General features: G+C 45.4%; 1 protein-coding gene and 1 long non-coding RNA gene across 7 annotated transcripts in view; one reads left to right on the top strand and one right to left on the bottom strand.

The window, feature by feature from the left end:
• The window catches only part of ELF1 (E74 like ETS transcription factor 1), an 88,168-nt gene that overhangs the window by 30,131 nt on the left and 36,026 nt on the right, over window positions 1-22,011 (top strand). For 3 of the 6 annotated variants that reach the window (XM_080587734.1, XM_080587733.1, XM_080587737.1), the window contains exon 2: window positions 18,694-18,997. In XM_080587734.1, the coding sequence (XP_080443860.1) occupies window positions 18,926-18,997 (72 nt within the window). In that variant the 5' untranslated portion in view covers window positions 18,694-18,925. Of the gene's footprint in view, window positions 1-9,305; window positions 9,991-18,064; window positions 18,248-18,693; window positions 18,998-22,011 lie in introns of those variants that run through there. The other 3 variants (XM_080587736.1, XM_080587738.1, XM_080587735.1) reach the window with 3 other exon arrangements.
• LOC308193338 lies at window positions 15,034-17,957 on the bottom strand. The gene is made up of 2 exons (XR_013949546.1): window positions 17,858-17,957; window positions 15,034-17,769 (listed from the first exon to the last, which is right to left on the bottom strand). It is a non-coding gene; the product is annotated as an uncharacterized lncRNA (long non-coding RNA).

Raw genomic sequence — 22,011 nt, 5'->3', positions numbered from 1 at the left:
TTTGCTCCTCTCTCTACGTGGTGCTTCGCTGAGGCGCGATTCCTCCTACCTACCCGGAAAAACACAGCGGGAGCAAGGCAGTCAGCTTAGTACTTTTGGAGGCACAAAACAAGTTGACTCAGAGCTGTTTTGCAGGAAAAGCAGTTCTGTGGAGACCACTCCTCCCTTCTTAGCTGTAACCGAGATAGCTGAAGAAATGTCTAAGCAGGCTGTTTGGAGCATCGTGGTGGTGCCTTGCTGCTGGCACGCAGCAGCTGCTTCAAGGAATGCGTTTTCAACTTTGTAAGAATTAAGGAATCCTGATTTCTGCTTTGCTTCCTCGATTTTTACAAATGTAGGTACCATAACATTGTCCTTCCTGTTTTTTTGTTAAAACACACAAACCTTGAAAATTTAAACAGTCTTTAGTTGCCCCAAAATGAAAATGACTCATAAAAGAACACTCTTACCGTTATTCTAGCTCTATACTTGTGTTACGTTAATTTTTGGTTAATTTAATAGTGTATAAGCAATATACTTTGCGTTATGCTTAGTTACATGCTTGTGTTATGCGAGTACAATATACCATGAAAATAACGACATACGAAATGCTTTAAATGTTTGCTGTAATATCTGTGGTTCGTTAGCAGGGCACAGATGAACTTTCAGGGTTAAAAAGAATATCCAGCTCGAGAGTAAACCATTGCTGGATCAGTGTCAACATCTGCCACCCCAGTTTTGTTAGGAAAACACTGAATCCTGCCAGTACATGTTGCAAGATATGACCAACGTGACTTACAAACTAAGAAGCAAATCTATAAAATGCTGTTGGCTACATAGTATTGTTGGAATCTGAGATGGAAAATACTTTTTTTTTTTCAGTCCTCTTCTAAGTCCTTTTGCCAATCTAGCAAAATTTAGTAAGGTTCAGATCATGCTGCAAGGCTTTCTTTTTGTTCAGAAAGGCTTTTGAGCAACCATTACTTTGTATGGTTTTTAATTTGTTGACTGTTCAGGGTTACTTGAGTATTTGACAAGGGTGGGACTTGTGTCAAAAGTGGACTTCAAAATGCTTCAGAAGCAAGCTTCTGTTATGCGTTTTTCCTTAGGCTTTCTCTTAGTTTCTGATGGGCCCTGTCTAGGGCTTCTTCTGACTTTCAAGGACATGAATGGATCAGGGCCGGCGACATGGAGTGATGTAGTCTTGCCTTGGTCACAGTGCTTAGATGGAGACACATGAAAGCTGGGGACAAAGCAGGCTCTGTCAAAGGAACCTAGTTACAGAACAGCGTTCTAGTTAAAAATCAGGAGATTTTGGAGCCTGGTTGTCTTTAAGAAAAATAGCAAAGCACTGACTTTGAGATGGCTGCTCTTCTAAAAGTGCCAGTCACCATCTGAATGCAGTTTTATTCAGGAACTGTTCTGAGATGGGGATGGAGAGCACCTTGGGGTGGGAAACCTTGGTTCCATAAAGGGTAAAATGTCAGAAGCTCCAAGAAGTCCAGTTAAGACTTTTTTGTTTGTTTGTTTTAACTGCTTCTGAATTTACACAGAAAATGTTCTTGGACCATATTAGTAGGTGGTAGTTAACTCTTCTAGATATCCACCAGCTACTTTAAGCCTCAACTTAACACACAAGTGATATGTTTTCTACTGCGTTAGTGGGCGACCCTGCAGAGATGTAAAAACTGAGCTCAAAACTCATTTTGCTACCACTGTGACAAAAAAGATGTCCGCTCGTGGAGGAAGGATATGAGGCCATCTTGATAGTTTCTCACTGTACCTGGAGGGATAGTTTTTTGGGCTGGCTAAGGAGATGTTTTCTGATGGACTACGTTATGGGGCTATCTGGGGCAGAGCAGAAGACTGCTTTAGAGAGAGGCTGAACATAGGATGTTGCTTCTCTCATAAATACCGCCAAAACCAGATCCTGCACTGTTCAGGAGTTTCTGCTTTTTGCAGAAACTTTGCGGTGTCTAGCAGTTGATTCTTTGCTTCCTTAGGCCATGTTAACTCTTGTGCTTATGCTGTTGGTGCTCAATGGTTCCTCAGCATTTCAGTTTTATGGAAGGTAGAGGTGGTAATGGTAGGAAAGCCCTGCAGATCACCCAGCGTGTCCCCTTTTGTAGTTCAGGACGGTCCCGTGAGGGAGACCTGCTGGTGCCGTGTTTGGCAGCGTGCTGTCTGCCCTTGGCTGTGGTTCATCTCTGAAGGTTTCTGCTTGTTTGCTTGTTCACCTAAACCCAACCACTTGGTTTCTTGATGGCTTAAAAGAGTGCTTGAGGAAGGCCAGACGCCAAAGAGTACAGGCCTGGTTGTGAGATGCCCTGGGCTGTGGTGGACAAGAACTTGTAGCCAGCCTTTTACACCGTGCGTTGGAGGCCTACAGGGGCCGTGTTGTGACAAGCACAGCCTCATTACTTTCCCCCCCTCCAGCTGACCAACTCCACTTATTTCACTTTTCATTCCTTGAGGCGCGGGCACCTCTTATTTCACTTTTTATTTTTCTGGAAGGAGTCTCCGAGTTCCTCCTCCCCGTGTGAGGCAGAGGAGCCCCGTCAGGAGGCCGGGCCCGGCCGGGGGAGCTGGAGCCGGAGGCGCGCTGAGGAAACGCTTGTCGCGCTGAGGAAACGCTTGTCGCTCAGCCGGGTATCGCCGTCTGTGCTTCCTGTCAGTTAAACCACGAGCCGGGGGGCAGATGCTCCCAGAGATGACTCCGCTTTCTGGCCTGGACGGCCATTGTGCAAGCAAACCGGCTCCTCGAGAACGCACTCAGGGCCGCGCGCTCGTGATTTTAATTGCCTGTGCGAGACCCTTATTTAGATACCTGAGAGTAAAGATCAGGATTTAATTGGTTCAGGAGAAAGCAGGACTTGAACTCTTGAGGTGTAAACTGTAAAATAGTAACTAGGGGAGCTACAGTCGAGCAGGGAGAGCTGGGGTCCAGTATTTCTTTTTCTACTACCACCACTGTAGGAGTTTTGAAATGTGTTTGAGAAACAGAAGGATTGAACGTGAAATCAGACGATTTCATGAACGTCTTTCTGGGCAGATAATTGCCATCTTTCTCAGCTTGGTGAGTTTTTATTGTAAGATCCAGTAATCTTTAGAATATATATATATATGTATTCATTCTAACTCAGTTGAGGGTCCATTTCTGAGGAATTTCTGGCTTCCAGTTAAGTTATTACATGTGTATTCTGAAATGAAAAAAAATAAAAAAAAACAGAAAAAACACATTCAAAAGTGTATTTTAATAGATATATTTTTATCTGCATTTCATGATTACTAAAGATAAGTATATTATTACAAAGTAGTTACTTTATTGACGCTAGAGCCCTAAAAATATCTTCCTCTGCATCAGATTTTAGAGAACTGAGTACTCCACACATCAAAATTATATTAGAACTGAAACCGGGCAGGTTAGTTTCAGCCATTTTGACTGATTTGACGCTCTTTTCTTCCGCATGTGATGGTCTAACTCCCAGAATGTTTGTGTTTTTATTTTTTCAACTGTTTATATGTTGATTAGCCAGCAATGAGTAGAGGTTTCTTTGCTGCACGATGAAATGTTTCTGTGTTACCTGCTCTTTAAATTAGAGGCTTTTAGTCTGAGAGGTTCATCCTCTGGATGGCAGAGAGAAAGGTTGTAGGGGTGGTAAGGTGAGACAGATAAGGACTTTTTTTTTTTCCTTTGCTTTTTCTTCCCTGTCTTCTCTTGGGTTATGAATCAATAGGCACCGCTTGTAGCTCACAATGGTGTCTTGACCCCAGGGACGCAGTGTCTGATCCCTTGAGTTTCTGCAGGACCAGGAGCCAGGATGACAATTCTAAAAATCCAAATTTTTGCCTCCGTGAAAGGCACCAGCTCTCGCGTTCCTAACATAGTTGTGCTGGAAGCCTTACTCAGCAACAGGATGCTTGTGCTGATCTCTCTTTCGGTTAGTTTTGAGCACTGCTGTTCTTAGGACTGTGGTGTTGGAGAGGAAAGATGCAAATGGCGTATGCAGCCCTGGAGGGCACGTGTAGGAAAGCCTCCAAGAACCTCTGCTCGAAGCTTATGGTACCTTGACAGAAGGCATGGTGGTGGTGTGTGTGTTTGTTTATCTTCCCAGCCACAATTCTGAAATTAATTCATTGCATCTGGGATCACAGCAAACCATGGCTGGTTGGAAACTGAGATTTTGCAATCAGACAAATCAGCCTTCATAATCACAATTAGATCAAATGTTAGGTGAGAGAAAAAAAGAAAAATAAAGGGGGCTGGGGGACAAGTGAAGGGATGGATTAGAAAATAGTAAAGCAACCTCCCCCTGTGTTGCCTTGTTTATGGTACCAGTTGATCTTCAACTTTAACTTCAGCTTTCCCTTGTTTTTGTTTTGTTTTGTTTGTTTGTTTGTTCCGCCCCTGACTCTGTACAGGTTCAATGTCGTACTGGGAAAGGAAAGGGTAGGGTGGAAGTGGTAGGTAAAAGGCTTTTTTCCATCTCTGGTTTCTATGATAATTAGCAAGTTTTCGTGTCAGAGCTGAGGTCTGGACCTTAATAACAAGCCTGTGTTGCTGGCCCATAACCAGTGGAGAAAACTGAGCTCTCCAGGAGATGCAGCCCACCTTCTGTCCCATTGTCTACAGAGGAAACTCAGAGCAACCGAGGTCCTTTCTTAAGGAGGTACTTGAGTTTCTTGGAAGTCATGTGAATGGAGAAGATTTGAGTTCAGGGGAGGAGAACCCTGCGTGTGTACACATGCGCATGCTTGCGTGAGTAAGGGTGAGGAACATGCCTTGTAAGCCCTTACAACAAGAGCGGTCACCTGCTGGTCCTACAAGCTGCGTAGCAAAATCTTGATGAGCCTGTGTGCCGTAATATCTGTTTTACTCGTTCTCCAGAGCTGAGGGGAGGTGGAAAGAGAGCTCCAGGAACCCTTCATGAGCTGGAGGCCGCGGTGAGGTCGCACAGCTTTCAGCTGCAGGACGAGACCGAGTTGGCCGCGCAGCCCAGCCCAGGGTGACGGGGCGATCCCCTGCTTTCCCCAGGTGGTTTGGTTCCCCCTGGCCCTGCTGCCCACCTTCCCCCTGCAGCTGGGGCATTGTGGGGTCCCACGGGAGGAGTTACGGCTGCGCAGCACAGGGACGCACGCAGCGCAGGGACTCACGCAGCAGCCGTTCCCTATTTAGTTCTGCAAAAGACTCAGGAACTTGAGTGATGAAATGAGGAAGAGGTGAGGCTTGAATTTCTCTCCACCTGCTTTGCGGGGGCTCTGAAACTTTCCGAAATACCCAGGTTTTGTAGGTCTTTTCACGCCACGCTCGTAAATTTCTGCGTCTAGTTCATTAGCACTGGATTCCCATGTCTCCTCAGAGCAGGTGTGTGCTCGTACGCGAGTGACTTGGGCTTCAGAGCAAACATTTCCCCAGACGTTACGAAATACTGACCTGTCCAGACGCTGCCTTCCCTGGAGGGACCTTTGCAGACCCCGCTCCTTTTCCACATAACTCTTAGGAGAAATCTTTTTGCTTTTATTATATTAATCTTGTTGGACTTTGACTCACGTTTTGTCACTGTTTAAAACCCCACGGTGGGACTTGTTAGTCTAGCAACAAGCCAGGAGAGAATTTATATTCTCTTAATAGCCAAGTTCACCGCTTTGAAATTCCCCAGACAAATAGTCTCCCTTCCTAATCCCACCCTATCCAAATACTTTAGAACATAAAATGTAAGCTACGCTATAAGAAGAAAACTTCTCAAATGGCATGAGAATATTAGTTTCTCTCTTATCCTACATAGTCGCGTAGCTAATGTATTTTTTATTTACTGTAAGCATCGTGAAGCACGTGAGTTTTCAGAGTAATGTGAGTGGATACAGGGCATTTTAGAGTATATTAAAAATCGGCAGTTTGAAAAGTACTATTTGATATAATTACGGGCTGAGTGGGTGTTCTTCCCTGCTATAACTGTGTAAGCACTCTCGTGCCTTGCACAGGTTTTAAAGGTGTGATTTTTAGATGGAGTATTCTGCATTTGGTGCTTTACCTAAAGTTTTTCTGCAGACGTTTCAGTGAATCAGATCTGCCCCGTGTTGTGTCCTGGCTAGACGTTCAGAAATGCCCGTGTTCTTTGTCTTGTTAATGCTCCTTCTCGCTCTGCTCCAATTCAGACAGCCCGATTGATCTAACCCAGCAGCAGCTTTCGGGAAACAGCGATGCTGAACGAGTAGGTTATCTTGGAAAACAGCACAGGTGTTGGGTGAGCGTCCGGCATAGCAAACACCTGGAAGCTGGACACAGCTGATTACCTTGTTAAAAACTGGCTGAAAGGAGACAAACGCGTAGGAGTGGGAAATGAGAGAAGCATAGGAGTGTTTGCCTCTCAGAACAGCCTTCTTAACAAAGCATATCAGGAGAGCTAATGTTGAAGATGCTAACAGGGGAAAGAAGGAAGGATTACGAGGAAGATCGAGTGGAGGAGATAAAAGCCAAACCTACAGTCTCTGTAGGAATCGGGAGGAAGTCTCAGGAAGTTTTAGAGAGGCAGGGTAATTCTGGTCCTTTTTCTGGGTACCGTAGTGAAAGGTGTATTCGGTGTGGCTGAGTTGGGTGGGATTATCTGGCTAACCTGCACACAGAGCGCTTTGTGCGTGCCGTGCGGCTCCACACCCATACGTAGCTGGCTGTCTAGTAACAAGGTGGTTTGTGTATCAAACAAGTTACAGCGAGAGCCTGGGGTTTTTGGTTTGTTTTTGAAGTCCCTCTGGCTATGTAACGCTCACTCTTTCTAACCAAGGCCGTGTCTCTCCCTCATTTTCAGTGTGCGCTGGTGCTTTTTCATAGCCGTTTGCAATTTCAGGTTCAGTTTTAAACTAACGTTTTGAGAGCGTTCTTGGAGTTCAGAGCAAACTGCTTGGCAGGTGACTTTGCTCCCTTTCCTGCATACTCCGGGAGAGTTTACTAATCGTGTTTACTTGAGCATATCTGGAGTCTTTTCTTACTTCTTGCCTTCTTCCGCGGTGAGCTGTGGCCAGGAACGCAAGTACAGGTTACCCATGCAGAAAGCACGTAGGAGTCAGGGCCGTGACTCATTGTGCTCAGGGAAAACGTGCAGTTTCAGCCTTCTACCCCAAATGCCTCTGAGCCCTTCAGCCTGTGAGTTGAAAAGCTCAGCTCCCCCATTTTATCATTTTCACTCCTTTTAAATATTTTTTTAGATTTGTTGCTGGTACGAGTTGCGGCTATGGTGATCCTAGAATATGACAAATGAGAAATCAGGTGGAAGAATTAACCTTAAAAGCCAGTAACGGGCCCGATGCCTTGGTTTAGGAGACAAGGGTGGAACAGCTGGGTTGTTTTGGTGTCCTGTTTGAAAGAACGTAACAGTCATGGCTTAAAAGAACTCTTCTTAATGAATGCTTAAGGAGTAAAAGTACATGATTAAGCAAAAATGAAGCTGAATGCGCTCACGCTCAAAAAAGCAGTTACATTAGAAAAGACAAACTGGAGGAAAAAAAAAATGGGGGGGGGGGGGAGGGGGGAACATGCTTGGCTGACCTGGAGGTTACTGGGAGGGTATTCATGGAGTCTGACTGAAATCTCTCACTTCCCTGATTACAGCTGTCTCTTATCAATTTACCTGACTGTAGGTATGGTTTAGTACTTTGCACCTCTTCTTATGCTACTTTTCATTCCTGTTTCTACAGGCTCTTTTGAATCAAGTATTTCTGCTTGTGGAATGGTAGGAGGTGTTGACACGCACTCTTGGGTGTTGGTTTTTTTTTTTTTGGTTTGGTTTGCTTTTATTTATTTATTTTGAATTTGTATGGAAGCTTAGTGCAAACACCAGCTTTGTGATTTTGGCAAAGTAGCATATTTGGCTAATTTTTCTGAGAGATTTGTTGACTGAGATGTGTTTTTCTTGTCCCAGCCTCATAACTCCATGCTAATAACAGCACTGGATTCTCCAAACCCTTACAAATAAAACTGTCATGGTACTACTTGTGTCATTTCACTCATCAAACTCTTTCGGAAAGATCTTATATGAAGAATTAATGCCCGTGGTTGTGGCTGAAGGGGTGACAACACGGACTTACAGGGGTATACAGAGAAGCTCTGCTGTACCTGACTGCAGCCTGGAGAAAGCAGATCACCTCTTGCTTTGTGCAGGGAACTTCACCCGTGAATTCCTGTGGTACAATCTCTGTAAATGCATGTCGGAGTGCTTTGTGTATTGTTTAGTAAAGTTAAGTGAGGATCTGTGTGACAAATAGATTAAAAAGCTTCAAACACAGTTTGCAACAGTGTGTTTTAACGGATAAGTTCTAAAATCAGATGTTTCTATCTATATTTTACCCATGTGTCATAGTTAACCACAATGCTCACTGAAACGTGAGTGTAAGTGCTCTTCTAAATCTGGAGCCAGAATCTCCCAAAGACTGAAACGCTCATTTAACAACTTGCTGAGAAAGGAGCTTATGGTAAGTGTTAGTCGTGCTGCTTTGGGATCTGTGCTCTGCCATCTATCAGCACGAGCTCTGGTAGACTTTTGCTTTGTTTTGCTTCTGATCGGGTCTCTGAGTCTTGTCTGAAGGGTTAAAAAGTTGCTTAAGTAAAGATTTAGGTTAAACAAACGAGCAAATAGTGCTCTGCTTGAGCATTTCATCCGCTCTCGCTTGTGTAGTGTAGGTGGCAGGAGGTTACCCTATATTGTTTGCTTTAGCGAAACGGACCGCGTGTCCCAGCATGGAAGCTGTGTGATGTTCATATACGAAAGCAAAGGTACCTGTCATGCAAGAATACGTTGAACAAAACCAAACTAACACCTTGCACAGCCCTCTGAAGCCTCAGCACCACCGCTGATGCTCGCAGGGATGGCCAAGCATCTTGCATGAATGCTGAGCCGTGCTGTGGAGAAACTGCTGCTGCTTTTTTCCCGCATCGTGTGGTTTTAACTCGCTGCCTTGAGCGTCTAGACTGCAGACCCTACACCGTGGCAATGGGATTAGCAGCACGTGCTCCAGAAGGGGAAGATGGGCTGGAAGTCCTCACGGAGAAGGTGCAGGAGCCGAGCCCAGAGCAGCACCACGTCCTCGTGGGGCAGCGGGAAGCCCGCAGTGGTGGAAGAGCCGCGGGCTGGCAGTGCCTTCTGCCAGCACCCTGCCCGTCACGTGCCGGCAAAGCGTTCGCCTGCCTCCTGCTCCAGCAGCAGGGGCTGCAGGCAGAGGAGGAATTAGTGTAATTAGATTATCTCGAGCCCAGAACAAGTCATTTGGGGTTTCTGCGAGGGATGTTTCCTGAGGTGGTGGGAACTATTAAAGTAAGTAGCGAGTGCTTGCGGGCCCTGGCTCTTGGTTGAGGGGGCATAAATCTCTTCGCTGCTTGCTTTCTGAGCTTGTTCTTGCAGGCTTTTCAGAGCCTCCGCTCTCAGAGCAGCCTGCCTGTTTCATAAAGTCCATAAAGCAAAACCTAACGCCGTCCCCTAGCTGTCAGGTAAGAAGGAAAAATGACTCCTCTGATGCAAATATTGTTTTACACGATATGTTTGAGAATAAAGGCTGCTCTATCTGGCAGCAGGGGTTAACCACCGAGGGCAGCAGGTACAGGCAGACTTAGGTATGTGATATGTTTGACTGTTTTGCAAGGTGCTGTAAATGTTGGCTCCGTGTAATCTGATAGCAGGGTAGGACAGGCGAGCTTAATGAAGGAAAATAGAGAGCAATGTAAAAGAACTGGAAATTCAAGTCTAGCTGACTAATAACAGCCCGCTCCAGAGGGTTTTTGACTGTTGATACTGCTGACAGCTGACAGTGAGCGAGAGGCAAACGGCAGAAATATTGCCTAATGTGCTCTGTATTCAGACAGGTTCTTTAGAGGCGCTGCAGAGGTAAGAATATTTCCCCTTCTGAACCTGGGCAGATCTGCTGGATGCAGCCGTGACCAGACCCGGCACTGACACGAGTGAGATGCCACGCTGCGGCTTGGAAGTGCTCGGGGAAGGGGACGCTTCAGCGAGTTCTGCTTGGGTTAGTTTGTGCCCCTTGTTCGTTGGTTTCAATCAATTAAATCAAATTTAGATATCTGAAATAGATTCTGAAGTTTTCCCCAGTGCTCAAAACATACTGAGGTGAATTACAGAGCTTTTCTATGGCGTTTTGGGATTATTTAAATATTTTGTTCGTTGTGCCTGACTGTCCACGTTGGAATAGTTAAAAATAAACAAACTGGAAGAAACAAAAGCCACAAAATGTTAAAAATCTCTGTTGGAAAAGTTAGAACAGAGATGGTCCCCAAGCCTGGTCCTGTGGCATCTTCTGCAGGACACCGAAGAAGCCCAGTGAGGGTTTCAGTGACGGATCTACAGTTACCAGTGCTTGACTGCAAAAGGCTGTGCAGTAAGAAACTTTTGACTTGCAACTCATCTCTGCTGTCCTTTGGTCAGTTTTTTCCCCCCTTTAATGTATATACATTTTGTGTGCACTTATATTTCTTTTTTTTTTTAAAAAAAAAAAAAGTCTACATCTGTGGCTAGCTGAAAAAAGAGGGAGTTTTTTTTTTTTAGTAAACTGGACTCTTTCCTCCAGGTGATCTAAAAACAACAACTGCATTACTAATTTGTGGAGAAAGAAATTTTCAGAGGCCGGCTGACAGCTTTGTGTCAGTATTTGGTACGGACTGGCAACTGGTAATTTGTGAAGCTCGGCACCCAGCCAAAGCAATTAGCTTTAGTTTCCCCTGATCTTTCTTCCTCCCACCGCCACCTCTTTATTCTCCTGCGTGCCTGTGTTAATCAAAGCAGCACGATCTCTTGGGGTCAAGCAGCTCTTCCCTCCTACACCCCCTTTGACAAGTTTGTCTCACATCCTGGTTTAGCTGTCTTGGAGCTCAGCCCTTCGGCTGTCTCTATACCAAGACGCTTTCCCTTTTAAAATCAGTGAGATTTCACTTATCTGAAGCTCTCATTACGGTTGCTTCAGGATCGTGGTCTGAATTCTCCTTAAAAGGTGCTATTAAATGCCAGAAACTGCCTGAGAGTGCCTTTAAAAACATTTGTTCGGCGTCACTGGAATAATTCTCTTGGTTTACGGGAATTTCTGATCCAGATTTGGGGTTTTATCATTTTACAACTTTTCTCTATCCTTTTTAAACCCCTTTTTGAGATTTTGTGCAATGCGAAAACTGGTAAGTTATTTATTAACATTGGTAAATTGGTTATGGTATGACAACACATAGAAACAGTCCTGTCTCTGCAGATTTTCCATCGGATAAAATAACCTGTGTTATTTGGATGTTACAGGCGAGGAAGTAATTAGAGATCTTTTGTTTTCCTTTGTCTACATGGTTAGTATCACTTACCTCTCGATGAGCTGCACTGTGCAGACACTTGCGGTGTCATCTCAGACTTGCAGTCCATCTATTCTGGTTTTGGAGCGTTTAATTTTTATTTTATTTCTCCTCATGGAGAATATGTGAATCCAGAAGTGACCGGTTACAATGAAAAAAAAGTACTGCTTGTAGAGATGTGTGGTGGAAATCTGCATTACTGGAAGTTTGCCTCGTCTCGTGACAGGTCTTTTTCGTTTGGGTTAAAAAGAAATCCTTATGTAATGCAACTGATCTGTTCTAATTAAGTCGATCTGTTTTTATAATTTTACTAAGCTTTTGATTTCTGTCGTATCTGTAGGAAGCAGTTTGACCACGTTACACCTAGACCGATACATTTTTTATTGCTTTCCTTTCATCTGTTCAAACCCCATTCCTTCTCGACTTAACTGCATGTCTCCTTGTTCTCATTTCGTCAAGTGGGAAATACCAGCACCTTATTTCTTTTCCTTCTCTTTACCAGTAGTGATGAATTGGCTACCAAGGCAGAATCCAAGTGATGCTCAAGTGTTTTGGTCCCCAGCCTCTGCGTTTACTGGAGATTACCACGCAGGTTGCGCATCAGCCAAAAGAGAAGCAGACCTTTGCTAATGAACATGACTGTCTTAAGCTGGCTCTTGGATCCACATTACAGCGTCACGCTTCTGAAAGCGTTCGTCGTAGCGCAGGCGTCTGATGTTTGGTAGGATAAGAGACCGTGAGATAGCCCCTTGCAGAGAAGTTCTTAGAAAGACCGGCAGCCGTACCGGCAGTGGCCAGGAAGCGCGGTGCCACAGCACGTTTGTGGCCCAGCGTTTTTCAAGTGCTGAAGGCCTGACGTGCACATATTCTTCTCCCCTTCCTGGCAGTAATTACGCGCAGATACAAGCCTTTGCAAGGGTGACCTGTTGGTGCTTCTCTGCACCAACAGGAAGGTCTGGGGGCTTTCATTTTTTCACTCCATCATTTGCGGAGGAAGGGAGGCTGGCGCTGTGATGTCTCTTCTCCCTAAGCTTCTCATTGCATCATGCACCAGGCCTATGGAAAAATGAGATTCAGTTACTTTCTTACCAGGAGGATAAGGAAGGGGGAAGAGAGAGGGTTTGGACCCTTGCTTCCCCCCGGGATGCCTGAGCTCCCTTGCCTTAGGGTGACTTACAGCTGACTTTTCCTGTTGAGTCCTGTTCTGCTTTTTAAAAGCAAACTTTTTGTGGAGAAGCGACAAAACCCCAGCCTGGTTGCCCGATCAGAGTCGGGAGGCTCAGCCTTTATCTTAGCAGGTGTTCAGATGCTTTATTCAGAGCTCGTGAGCTGCAGCAGCGGAGCTGGGGAGAGCCTTCCTCACCTCAATATCTTGTAACTTGCTGTTTGGGATCAAACCCTCTAAAGCAGATTGATTTTGGTGGCCGCAGCGTACATGGATTATTTCCACAGTACTCTGTGTCCGCACACCTACGCAGATTTGGGGTTACCTTTTCACCTGGAGCATGAGGATCCAGATGAAGCACAACTTCCTTAAAACTTCCCAGCGCTGTTCCGCTATGGTGCTCGTGTGGAGGGCTGCTGTACAGCAGCTGTGTTACATAAAGGTGCTAAATAAATGGGACTCGATGTTACAAGTATCAGGGAACACGGGTTATAGGAAAAGGAAGGTTTTCAGGGGTGGGGGAGTCTGTAAACAATGCTGAAGTCGTTATTGTTAACAGCCTGGAAAGGAATCTCGCCTTGTGTAAAATGGTCAGCCTAACAGAGGTCGTTGCCAGAGAAAAAGAAATGGAAAAAAAAAAAAAGATGCTCATTGAAAATGTGATGAGTTTGTGACAGCATAGAAGAACTTGGTAATTGCATTCGTGCTTTCTGCCCTCTGTGGAGTAAACGTAGGCTTTTATTTGACGTTTAGGGAAGGGGGGTTTGTTTCACTTCCCCTATGTTGACTGAATTGTGCGCCAATTTTTTTTTCTATATTTATGATTTATTATGTTTAACAGACGAACCCTCTTACTCCGTGCCCTCCCTACTGTATGTGTACCGAGAGCCCGTGGTGACACAGGCTGCTTTCCAGCCCGGCTGCAGAACAGGCGTTTATTGATAGCGGAGGTTCCTTTGTCCAGGCTCAGCAAAGGTCACCCTGCTGGCTTTTATTATGTCAGCTGCTTTTTGCACAGCTTCCCCTAGGCAGTGTGGGTGCTTTCGGAAGATCTCAGAATGTTCCTTAAGTTGTTGCTTTCCTTCCTCCCCGATAGCCTCACCATGTTGTTTTCCTATCTTCTTCGGTTTGTGTGAGCACTCGACGTATTGTGCCTTCAGAGACGTCTCATGCCGAGTAACAGATCTTCATGTGTTCTTCCTCCTTGTCGTTTTGCTGGCTACAGATGCTCGAGGTCTAAGAGCAGGATTCAAAGCTCCGGTTCTGTGCAATTTGTTGGTGCTACTGCCCAGGGATAGCCAACCCGTGAAGGCTGCCCCAGTGGATGGTGTTGCTAGCAGTTGTGCTCGGCGCGGATAAAGAAGGCCATCGGGGGGTTGGGACTTGTGTTATGAAGATTGCGAAATCATTTGGCTTGCTTTCCTTTTTATGAAAACCAGACTTTGTGATCTATTGCTTGTGTAGTATCTTAAGAAGGTGCAATCCTACAAGGAGAGGACGGGCTCTGGCTTGATCTGTCCTTAACCTCCACTGGCAGAAAGGAATTAGTGCAGGGAGCACCCAGGTGCTTGCCTGACCTCCCCCCGAGGGTGTTCATACCAAAATCTCCGGGTGTGATACCTTTATTCTTCCCCTTCATCGACTCCTGTCTTCCTCCTGCACCCAAGGTGTTGTTGAGGAAGGGCTCCAGCTTTGCATTTCTGGTAAGTCCCAGTGGTGACACTTCTGGGCTAGAGCTGATGCTGAAGACTGAAATTCATTGGGGAGTTCCAGTCATAAGGCTTTTGACCCTGTGCTGAACAAGTAGAGCTGTTTGAGCAGCGAGTCAGGATTCAAATCCACATTTGATCAAGCAGCTAAGCTTGTTCTTAATTGCAGTGATGTGCCTCATTGCACTAAAAGGGCAGTGCAGGATGATTACTGTTGTCTTTGGTAACCCTAGGTGGGACTGGATCCAGGCAGCAGCTTGCTGGAGGAGCCCTTAGTACCAAGACGTGAGCCTTCTGGTTTTATATCTGAGCTTCTTCTGCAAATGTTTGGGTTTGTTCCTGGCACTTTGATGCCTCTACCTCTCCAGCGTGCTGCCGTCTTACCTGAGCGCTCTGCGTTGTACTCGAGTGCTAAGGCAGCAGGGGTTGTGCCTGCTGATGTTGTCAGGAGTTGAAGGAGAAAGTGCAGATTTGTTATCTCCACGTCAGAGCCTAGCTGCAGGCTAGGGAGCGCTGCCTTTAGCAGCAGGGCAACTTAGGGACAAAATGCTTGTTTGGGAGGCATTTCCTACCAGCTTCGCTGAATTGGCCAAAGAGCGATAGGGTGAAGTGAAGGGTACGTGTGGGGAGGAGTGGTTGGGAAAGCACTTGTGATATCTAGCCCAAAAGTCCTACAGGGCATCTTCTGGGATATCGGAGAGGGAATGTAAGGGTTAAAGCATCTCAACGTGCTTTTGGACAGCCTGATCGAGGGGGTGGTTTCGAGATGTTGTAACACAGAGGAGGGGAATTTTCAGAGGGATTGACATCATTTATTCATGGGCTCAGTTTTAAGGATTAAAGAAGAGGCGTTTATCGATTTAAGGTGTTTATTGATATCTCTGTGTCTTAATATTGCTTTAATATAATAAGTTCCCGCAACAAAAAGTTAGTAAAAGCAAACATTTATTCTGAGGTTCTGAAAATTTGATGCAAATGTTACGGTAATGTATACTGGGTCCCCTTTCTCCCAGGACTAATTGTATGTAGTCGAGCTTGTTGTGCGCGCGAATACAATTTATACATTTTGTGCTGTGTGCAAATAACTTACTTGCTGTTCACAGATGTACGTCAAATCAGACAGGGAGATCAGTGGCATTATATAGCCAAAACAATAGCCGTGTTTGTGTTAGCCTATAGGCATCAGGATCCTGTGATACTTGGAATAATGGAAGCACAGTTTATAAAAATAGATGTGGAGGAAAATATAGCTGGTTTAGAACGGTGCTGCCTTCTGCGAAAAGCTGCTGTTGTTTTGTATGTGCCAGAGAAAGCGATATGGGTACGGGGAAGTTCTCTGCGTTATTTTGCCCTGCTGGTATTTCCCAGTAGCTCGGCTGTTACTACTTATTTGCCACTGAGGACGCAATTGGACGTTTCCCATAGACAATAATAGGTTGAGTGCCGCTATCTAGCCGTAAGGTTAGATGTTAAAGCCCACTAAAGCCTGTTCACACCGTTGTCTTTCACTGTGGTCCTAATGTTGGGGTTACGCGGCTCTTTCCTTGTAAGGACAGGGGGGCCATTTGACTCTGCTCGGAGGTGCCGTGGTGCTTTTTGCCTTGGGGTGGTCGTGGGCTATGAGCACTCTGCACCAGCATCTTACTGCACGGGATCACAGTGGGGAAAATTCATAAAATAGCATTTAAATATCTGTTCCTGCAAAGGCATCGGATCATTAGGAGCTTCTCACTACCGTGAGGTGTAACAGTTTTAAGCAGTGCTTGTGTGGATCCTGCAGGGATCACGTGCATTGCACTGCCACAGTCTCTTAAAATGATGTCAAATGATGGCACTTGATTTCGTGTTGTTCATTTGCTTTTTAAATAAAAAGTAAGGAAAGATCTCTTTGTAGCTTTTAGTATCTCTGCCGCCACAGCTTTTGAATCATGTCTTTGCTGTGCAGCGTGGCATTGCAGTATCTGCTGTGAAATGTTATTGTTTTACAGAATCATGATCTGGTGCTAATGGAAGAATGCGCCAGTTTCCAACAAACACAGGGAACTTATAAAACCTGTCTCGTGGTGGTTGTACCTCCAGTTTTCCTTATGCCTTCCTAGACAGCCTGCATCTCTGACAGGGTGTTCATCCTGATTTTATATTGGTGCTGTTAACTGTTGTTGAGCTTAGAAAGTCGCTGGGCTTCAAGCACTTGTACTCTCTGGTCAGACATGTGGTTTACAGGCGTCTAATGGAGATGATTGTAAGCCCTTCCCAAATTCTGGTTCTCCCAGGACAATTAGCTTAACTCTCATTTTGAAATAAGCCTCTACTGGGAAGCTGAGGAGATTTTCCTATTTGCCTGGTGGTCCTCTGGAGTGAAAGCCCTCCTCACTGATTATTGAGAGTGACTTCAGATACTGCTGCTTCATCCTGTCGGAGAGGATATATGTACTTCGTTTCTCAGCAGTAACTAAACCAGAAATTGCACTTAAGTAAATTTCCATTCCTGTCCTCTCTTCTGGAAGAGTTGGTATGTCCCTACTGACATAAACTCATCCATTTCAATCGCTGCGTGGAGGAAATGTTAAGCTACATAGCACATGGCTGTACAGTTTGTTTTTAGGCTAGCACACAGGCTGATAAGAGTATGGGATGGGACAAGCCGATCCCTTTGTGCTGATGGGTGTGCAACCTTCCAGTGGCACTTTTGCCTTCCTAAAAGGTGAGACCAAGTAATTGTAGGGGAGTTATCCAGATCCTAGCGTTGCGTGTGGTGCTTTCACTGCCACAGCCCTGCTGATGTACAGAGAACTGTTCAGGTCAGCCTGCAAAGTGCAAAGGGCTGAGGTTGACCAGTCGTGATTTCCAAAGCATAGCCTTTCTCCTCAAGCCTCTAGCTCTCATTAACACAAGTACTCTCTAGTTAGGGTTGTGGCTACTTTAACAAACAGTTTAGCAGCTAATTAAAGCAAGCCTTGGAAGGGGAAGTTCTCCTGTCTGCATAACTTTGGTTTTCCTGATTTCTTAGAAGGGTTGGATCCAGTGACTTAAATGAGACTCCTTGAATGCGCTGTCATCACGGCTTAGGAATTTGGGAATACCACAATCTATATGGGAAAAACAGCTGCTGCGTTTCCTAGAGCAAGGGAGTACAGGCACGTGACTCGGCCCTCCCTAATTTAACCGCCTGGCAGCAGGGGAGGAAGATGCCCTTCATTTCTTGAGTTTCAGACTGCTGCAAAAACAAGGTGAGGTTAACCTCTTGTACACAGGCGGCTGTGACACGCCGCAGACGGCCGCCTCGCTCCAGGGCTGAAGTCGCCAGAGGCTTTCCTCTGGGTCTCAGTTGGCCTCCGAGCGTGTCTCTCAAGGATGGGGACGTGCTAGACCTCTGCCACGTGTCCTCCTGTCGCAGCAGCCCTGCGTCGAAGCCAGTTGAAAGAACTTTGGTCAAAACGCAAGTCACCGCCCGTCTGCTTCCTTCGAGACGTGCGGCTTTAAATTCGTAGGCACCAGCATACTCCCCGTAGGTAGGATCCTAATTGCAGGCATGCTGTTATTCCCTTGAAAAGGCAGGGTTTTTATTGACACGTTGATCATCTTAGCTGTATAAAAAGGTTACGTTTAGCACTCACTTTTATTTCAGAAGCAGTACAGTGCATCTCCATCCAAGCACAAGTTAACCATGATTACCTCTAACGCTGATAAGTGAGTGAAAATGTGGGGGCTGTGAGCACGCGTCCCTCCAGCGGAGCTGTTTACATTCCCTGCTTCGGGAGTCTTCTTTTTTCTTTGCTATTGTGCTGCGCCGTTTCTTTGCCTGCTCTAATTTGCCATGACGTGGTCAGTGCTGTTTCCTTCCGGCTGCTCGCAAGCCTGCGGTAGAGATAAGGCTACACTTACAGTGTGTTTTTAAAAAGAAGCTGAAGATCTGCCTCGTGTACAGCTCAGGAACTCTCTGTATCGTACGAGGAATTTATTGACTCTTCATCTGTTGCACACTGGGAATCAAGATCAAGAGCACTTCACTTGCAGAGTAACAGCCCTGCAAAACTGGAACTGTGTGTAGGGCAGAAAGGTGATGTACGTGAGGTATCCTGCAGCTGAGTGGGTCAGTCTGGGCTTTGTGTTTTTGCTTTGAATGTACCTTGAAGACCGGAGTTATTAACGAATGCAAAAGCTGCATGTATGAATCAGGCAAAAAGATGGAGTTTCTTTTTGGTAACTTTCGTGACTTTGTTGCCTTGGTGCTAGCCTGATACTTTTAATATGAAGCGCTTTGAAACTGGTGTCTTACTTCCTGAAACAGTTTCCCTCTGCTTCCTGAAACAGTCCTACTTTTTATGGGAATGAAGATTTGCATGTGTTGATTAGTGGAAGTAATACCTCTGGAGATACAAAGGTGTCTGCCTTCCCCAGAGCTAGATAAAACATTTATAGTGAGGACCAACCTTTCCTGTGGCTGCTGCTCTTTCATGTAGCAATCATTTCTTAATTATAACTTCTTTTTTCTCTCTTTCTCTCCTCAGAGATAAAAGGCTGCCCACGTGGGAAAACCACCTCAGGAAAGGATTTCCCTTGGTTTGTTTCCCTTTGAGAAGAGAAGGACCCGGGAACGCTGATGGTTAAGAAATACTGACGCTTGGTTCGTTTCGCCATCCTGCCTTTCTGCCCCGCTGGACCTTGGTGACGCTCGCCATCCTTTGACATTTGGGAACGTTTTTCTTCTTATGTGGAGCTGAGACCTGGGAATGCGTTATTATGGCAGCAGTTGTACAGCAGAATGAGCTCGTGTTTGAATTCGCCAGCAACGTCATGGAGGATGAGCAGCAGGTACGGGACCGCGTAAGAAATCACATTCATACAAGGGAAAACATGAGGAAAAAATGCCACGTAAAACACAAGAAAGCCAGCACTGAGATCATTAGTGTTGCAGCAGAAAGTTGTGCAGTTTCAAAAGCTTCCTGTTGCTTCCTGTAACTTGTACGAGCCGAGCAGAAATGGGTTGAAATGTTGCAATTTCTGCAGTATTGCAGAGACCTCCTCTGAAAATGTTTTTCTCGTGTCACTGATTTGTACTGGTGGAATCCATTTGTGATGCAAATTTCCTAAAATTCTGATATTTGGCTGTCACTTTCACTTTTCTAGTGTTCTAGGATAAAATCTGGAAAAAGTAAGTGTGACACTACAGGTGACTAGAAGGAGCAGTAGATGTCAGCCCTCTACTTTCTACAGATTGGTTCCTAAATTGCATTGCTATGTGTATGTCAGCTATTCAGAACTAAGCTTCAAAATAATTTAAATTGGTTTCTTTCACGCTGAAGGGAAAATAACTTTCTATGTCGTGAGACTCTCAGGTAGGTTTAGATGATCGGTACCACATCCCGTGAGTCCTGAGGCTTCAGTAAAGGATTCCTACTGTAAAAGTCAGGCGGCTCTTCTATAAGTGGTGGTTAATGGTAGGGTTTTGCATTTGTTGACAATAAATTTCTTAGTTGTATGGAGAGACAGTTGTTAGTCTTACAGAGATCATAAGACGTCTTAGTCTTATGGAGAGACAGCTGAGAAGTGCTGTCGCAAACTGTTCCTCTTTTTGTGAATGTGGAAAGTGTTTGTTCTTCTTTGTTTCAAAAATACTGTTGGCTTCATAACCCTGTCCCTGGGTTTTCTCTGTGCCCTAATATTTGGCTGGTTTGGTGGCCCGTTTCTGCTGTCAGAGTCATAGGATCATTTCAATGAACTGAGTGTTGTCTCTCTAAAGTGCTAACTCAGTTTTGGGTGGAACTGGTAATGTAACTTCCTTCCCTGTATTTTTCCAGAGCTTGGGGATTTAGATATGGGAATTGCACAAACATAGCAGAAAACGAGCTGTATTTATTACCTCTGGTGTGTGTTTGTTGCTGGTTTTTCTTTACAAGCCAGGGGGAGAGGGGAGAATTGAGAAGGAGAGGGCTACTTCACTGTGATTTCTGGAAGGTGCAGTGCAAGCATGCGTGGCTTTGTTCATTTTAGCTATGCATTATGTATCTTTCAGTTTCTTCAGATGTTCACCTGAAGAACTTAAATACCTAGAGCACTCAACAGTAAAACCCCCTAAATGGAGCTTTCTCCAGCCCCAGACCAAACTTAGCCTTGGCATGTGTCTCCTAACCCTAATAAATCCTACTCAAAATTAAGCCTAAGGAAAAAGGCATCCTGGAGCATACTCTACAGGAGATGAAAACAGAGGTGTGGAAGGCCGTAAGAGAACACCCCTCGCGGCAAGCTCTGTTTAAAGCAGGAGGCTGACTTAGGTCAGCTCTCAAAGATTCAGGTGGCCAGCCAGATGGCTGCGTGAGGGTAGGTATTAAACACCAGTGGTGGAAAAGGAGCCTGCAGCAGGGAAAGATCTGGGGAGCTGGAGCAAAATTTAACTTAGATAAAGATATGTAATAGGACATTAACACAAAAAGATTATGCATGTACCTGGTTCATCTACTTCTTGCACCATGGGAGCTGTCAGTACAGGTACTGCTGAAGGTTTCGGCTCTGGACAGATAGATTGCGTTTAGGGATGCATACCCCAATGTGGGTGCTTAGGAATTTGAGCTCTGGAAGTGCTCTCTGTTGATCAAAAGCATTCTTCTGAGCTTCATTGGGATGCAAAATGTGCCATCTTTATACATATGTGTCCATTAACTGATCTTTGGGTTGCTGGAGTTGAAAGAACTGTGATGCTTTCCTCCTCGTCGAAGCTCTGCCTGCAGCCCTTTTGCGCCAAGAACTGTCAGGACACAGAACAGCTGTGGGGAGAGGTTCAGGGTCTAGATGGCAGCTACACTCAGTGTTTCGGGGAAGTCATAAATTTGTGGCCGTCTATTTATTTTTTTTAAAGTCTTGGTTAAACAGCCATAAATTAGGAACAGCCCATTTGCAAATGTAAGCATTCAGCCACCGGCAGATGCCAGTGGGAGGGACTTGGTCGCATGGCCCCATGTGAACAGGAAAGGCTCTCTTTTATCAGCTTCATCCCTTTCACTTTAGAAAATAGGGATTTTTTTATTTTTTTTTTCTTGGAGGCCTCATTTATAGCATTGTGCTTATATGGTGGGAAAGAAGTGGGGTGAAAATGTCTTCATAACTTCGAGAAGGGAACAAGTGGCTTGTCCTAATGCTCCTGATAAGCTGACTGGCTGCTGCTACGTGTCAAAGATCATGTTTAAAAAGAGGTTTTGTGGATTTTTGTTTTGTTTGAAGAGAGACCACACATATAAAACTGTGCAGGAGCTCCTCCAGGCTTTGGCCGCGTCGGGAACTGGCCTGGAACTGCTTTGCTCCCCTTCTGCAGCTTCTTCTCTCAGTGCCTTTTCATTTAGCCCTTCGTTATCTGACAGTTACCGTGGTACTTGATCAGGACATTCTGGATTTAAAAACCTGAATTAAAGCAACCACGGAGGCTGGATCCATGCTAGTAAGTTTTAAACGATGCCAGGGACACACCACATCATCTCACCTGTTAAATTGTTAGCCTGGTTCCCAGCACGACTGCTCTGTGCCATCAAGCACTTTTCCATGTGGTTCTGAAAGCTGCTCCTTAGGTTGGGCTTCTGCAACATCTTCTCATGCCTTGGTTTACTCTTCCACGTTCTCCGATGTTCTGGAATATAAAGTCACCCCAGAAAAGCCTGGTGGTGCCAGAGCCGAAAGCCACTGCCAAGGCCAAGCTCTAAATTTCTGGCTCTTTCCAGCTTCTGCAGGAAGTCCCCACTTACCAGCTTGCAGCTTTGTGAAGGCTCTCAGGCAGTGGTTGTGAGATCCGTGCTGAGGTTGTCTCCCCGAGAAAGCAAGCAGCATTAATCTGCTTCCAA

This window comes from Anser brachyrhynchus (assembly GCF_964034855.1).
Source record: "Anser brachyrhynchus genome assembly, chromosome: 1".
Lineage (NCBI taxonomy): Eukaryota > Metazoa > Chordata > Aves > Anseriformes > Anatidae > Anser > Anser brachyrhynchus.
This window is presented reverse-complemented; position numbering and strand designations above follow the sequence as displayed.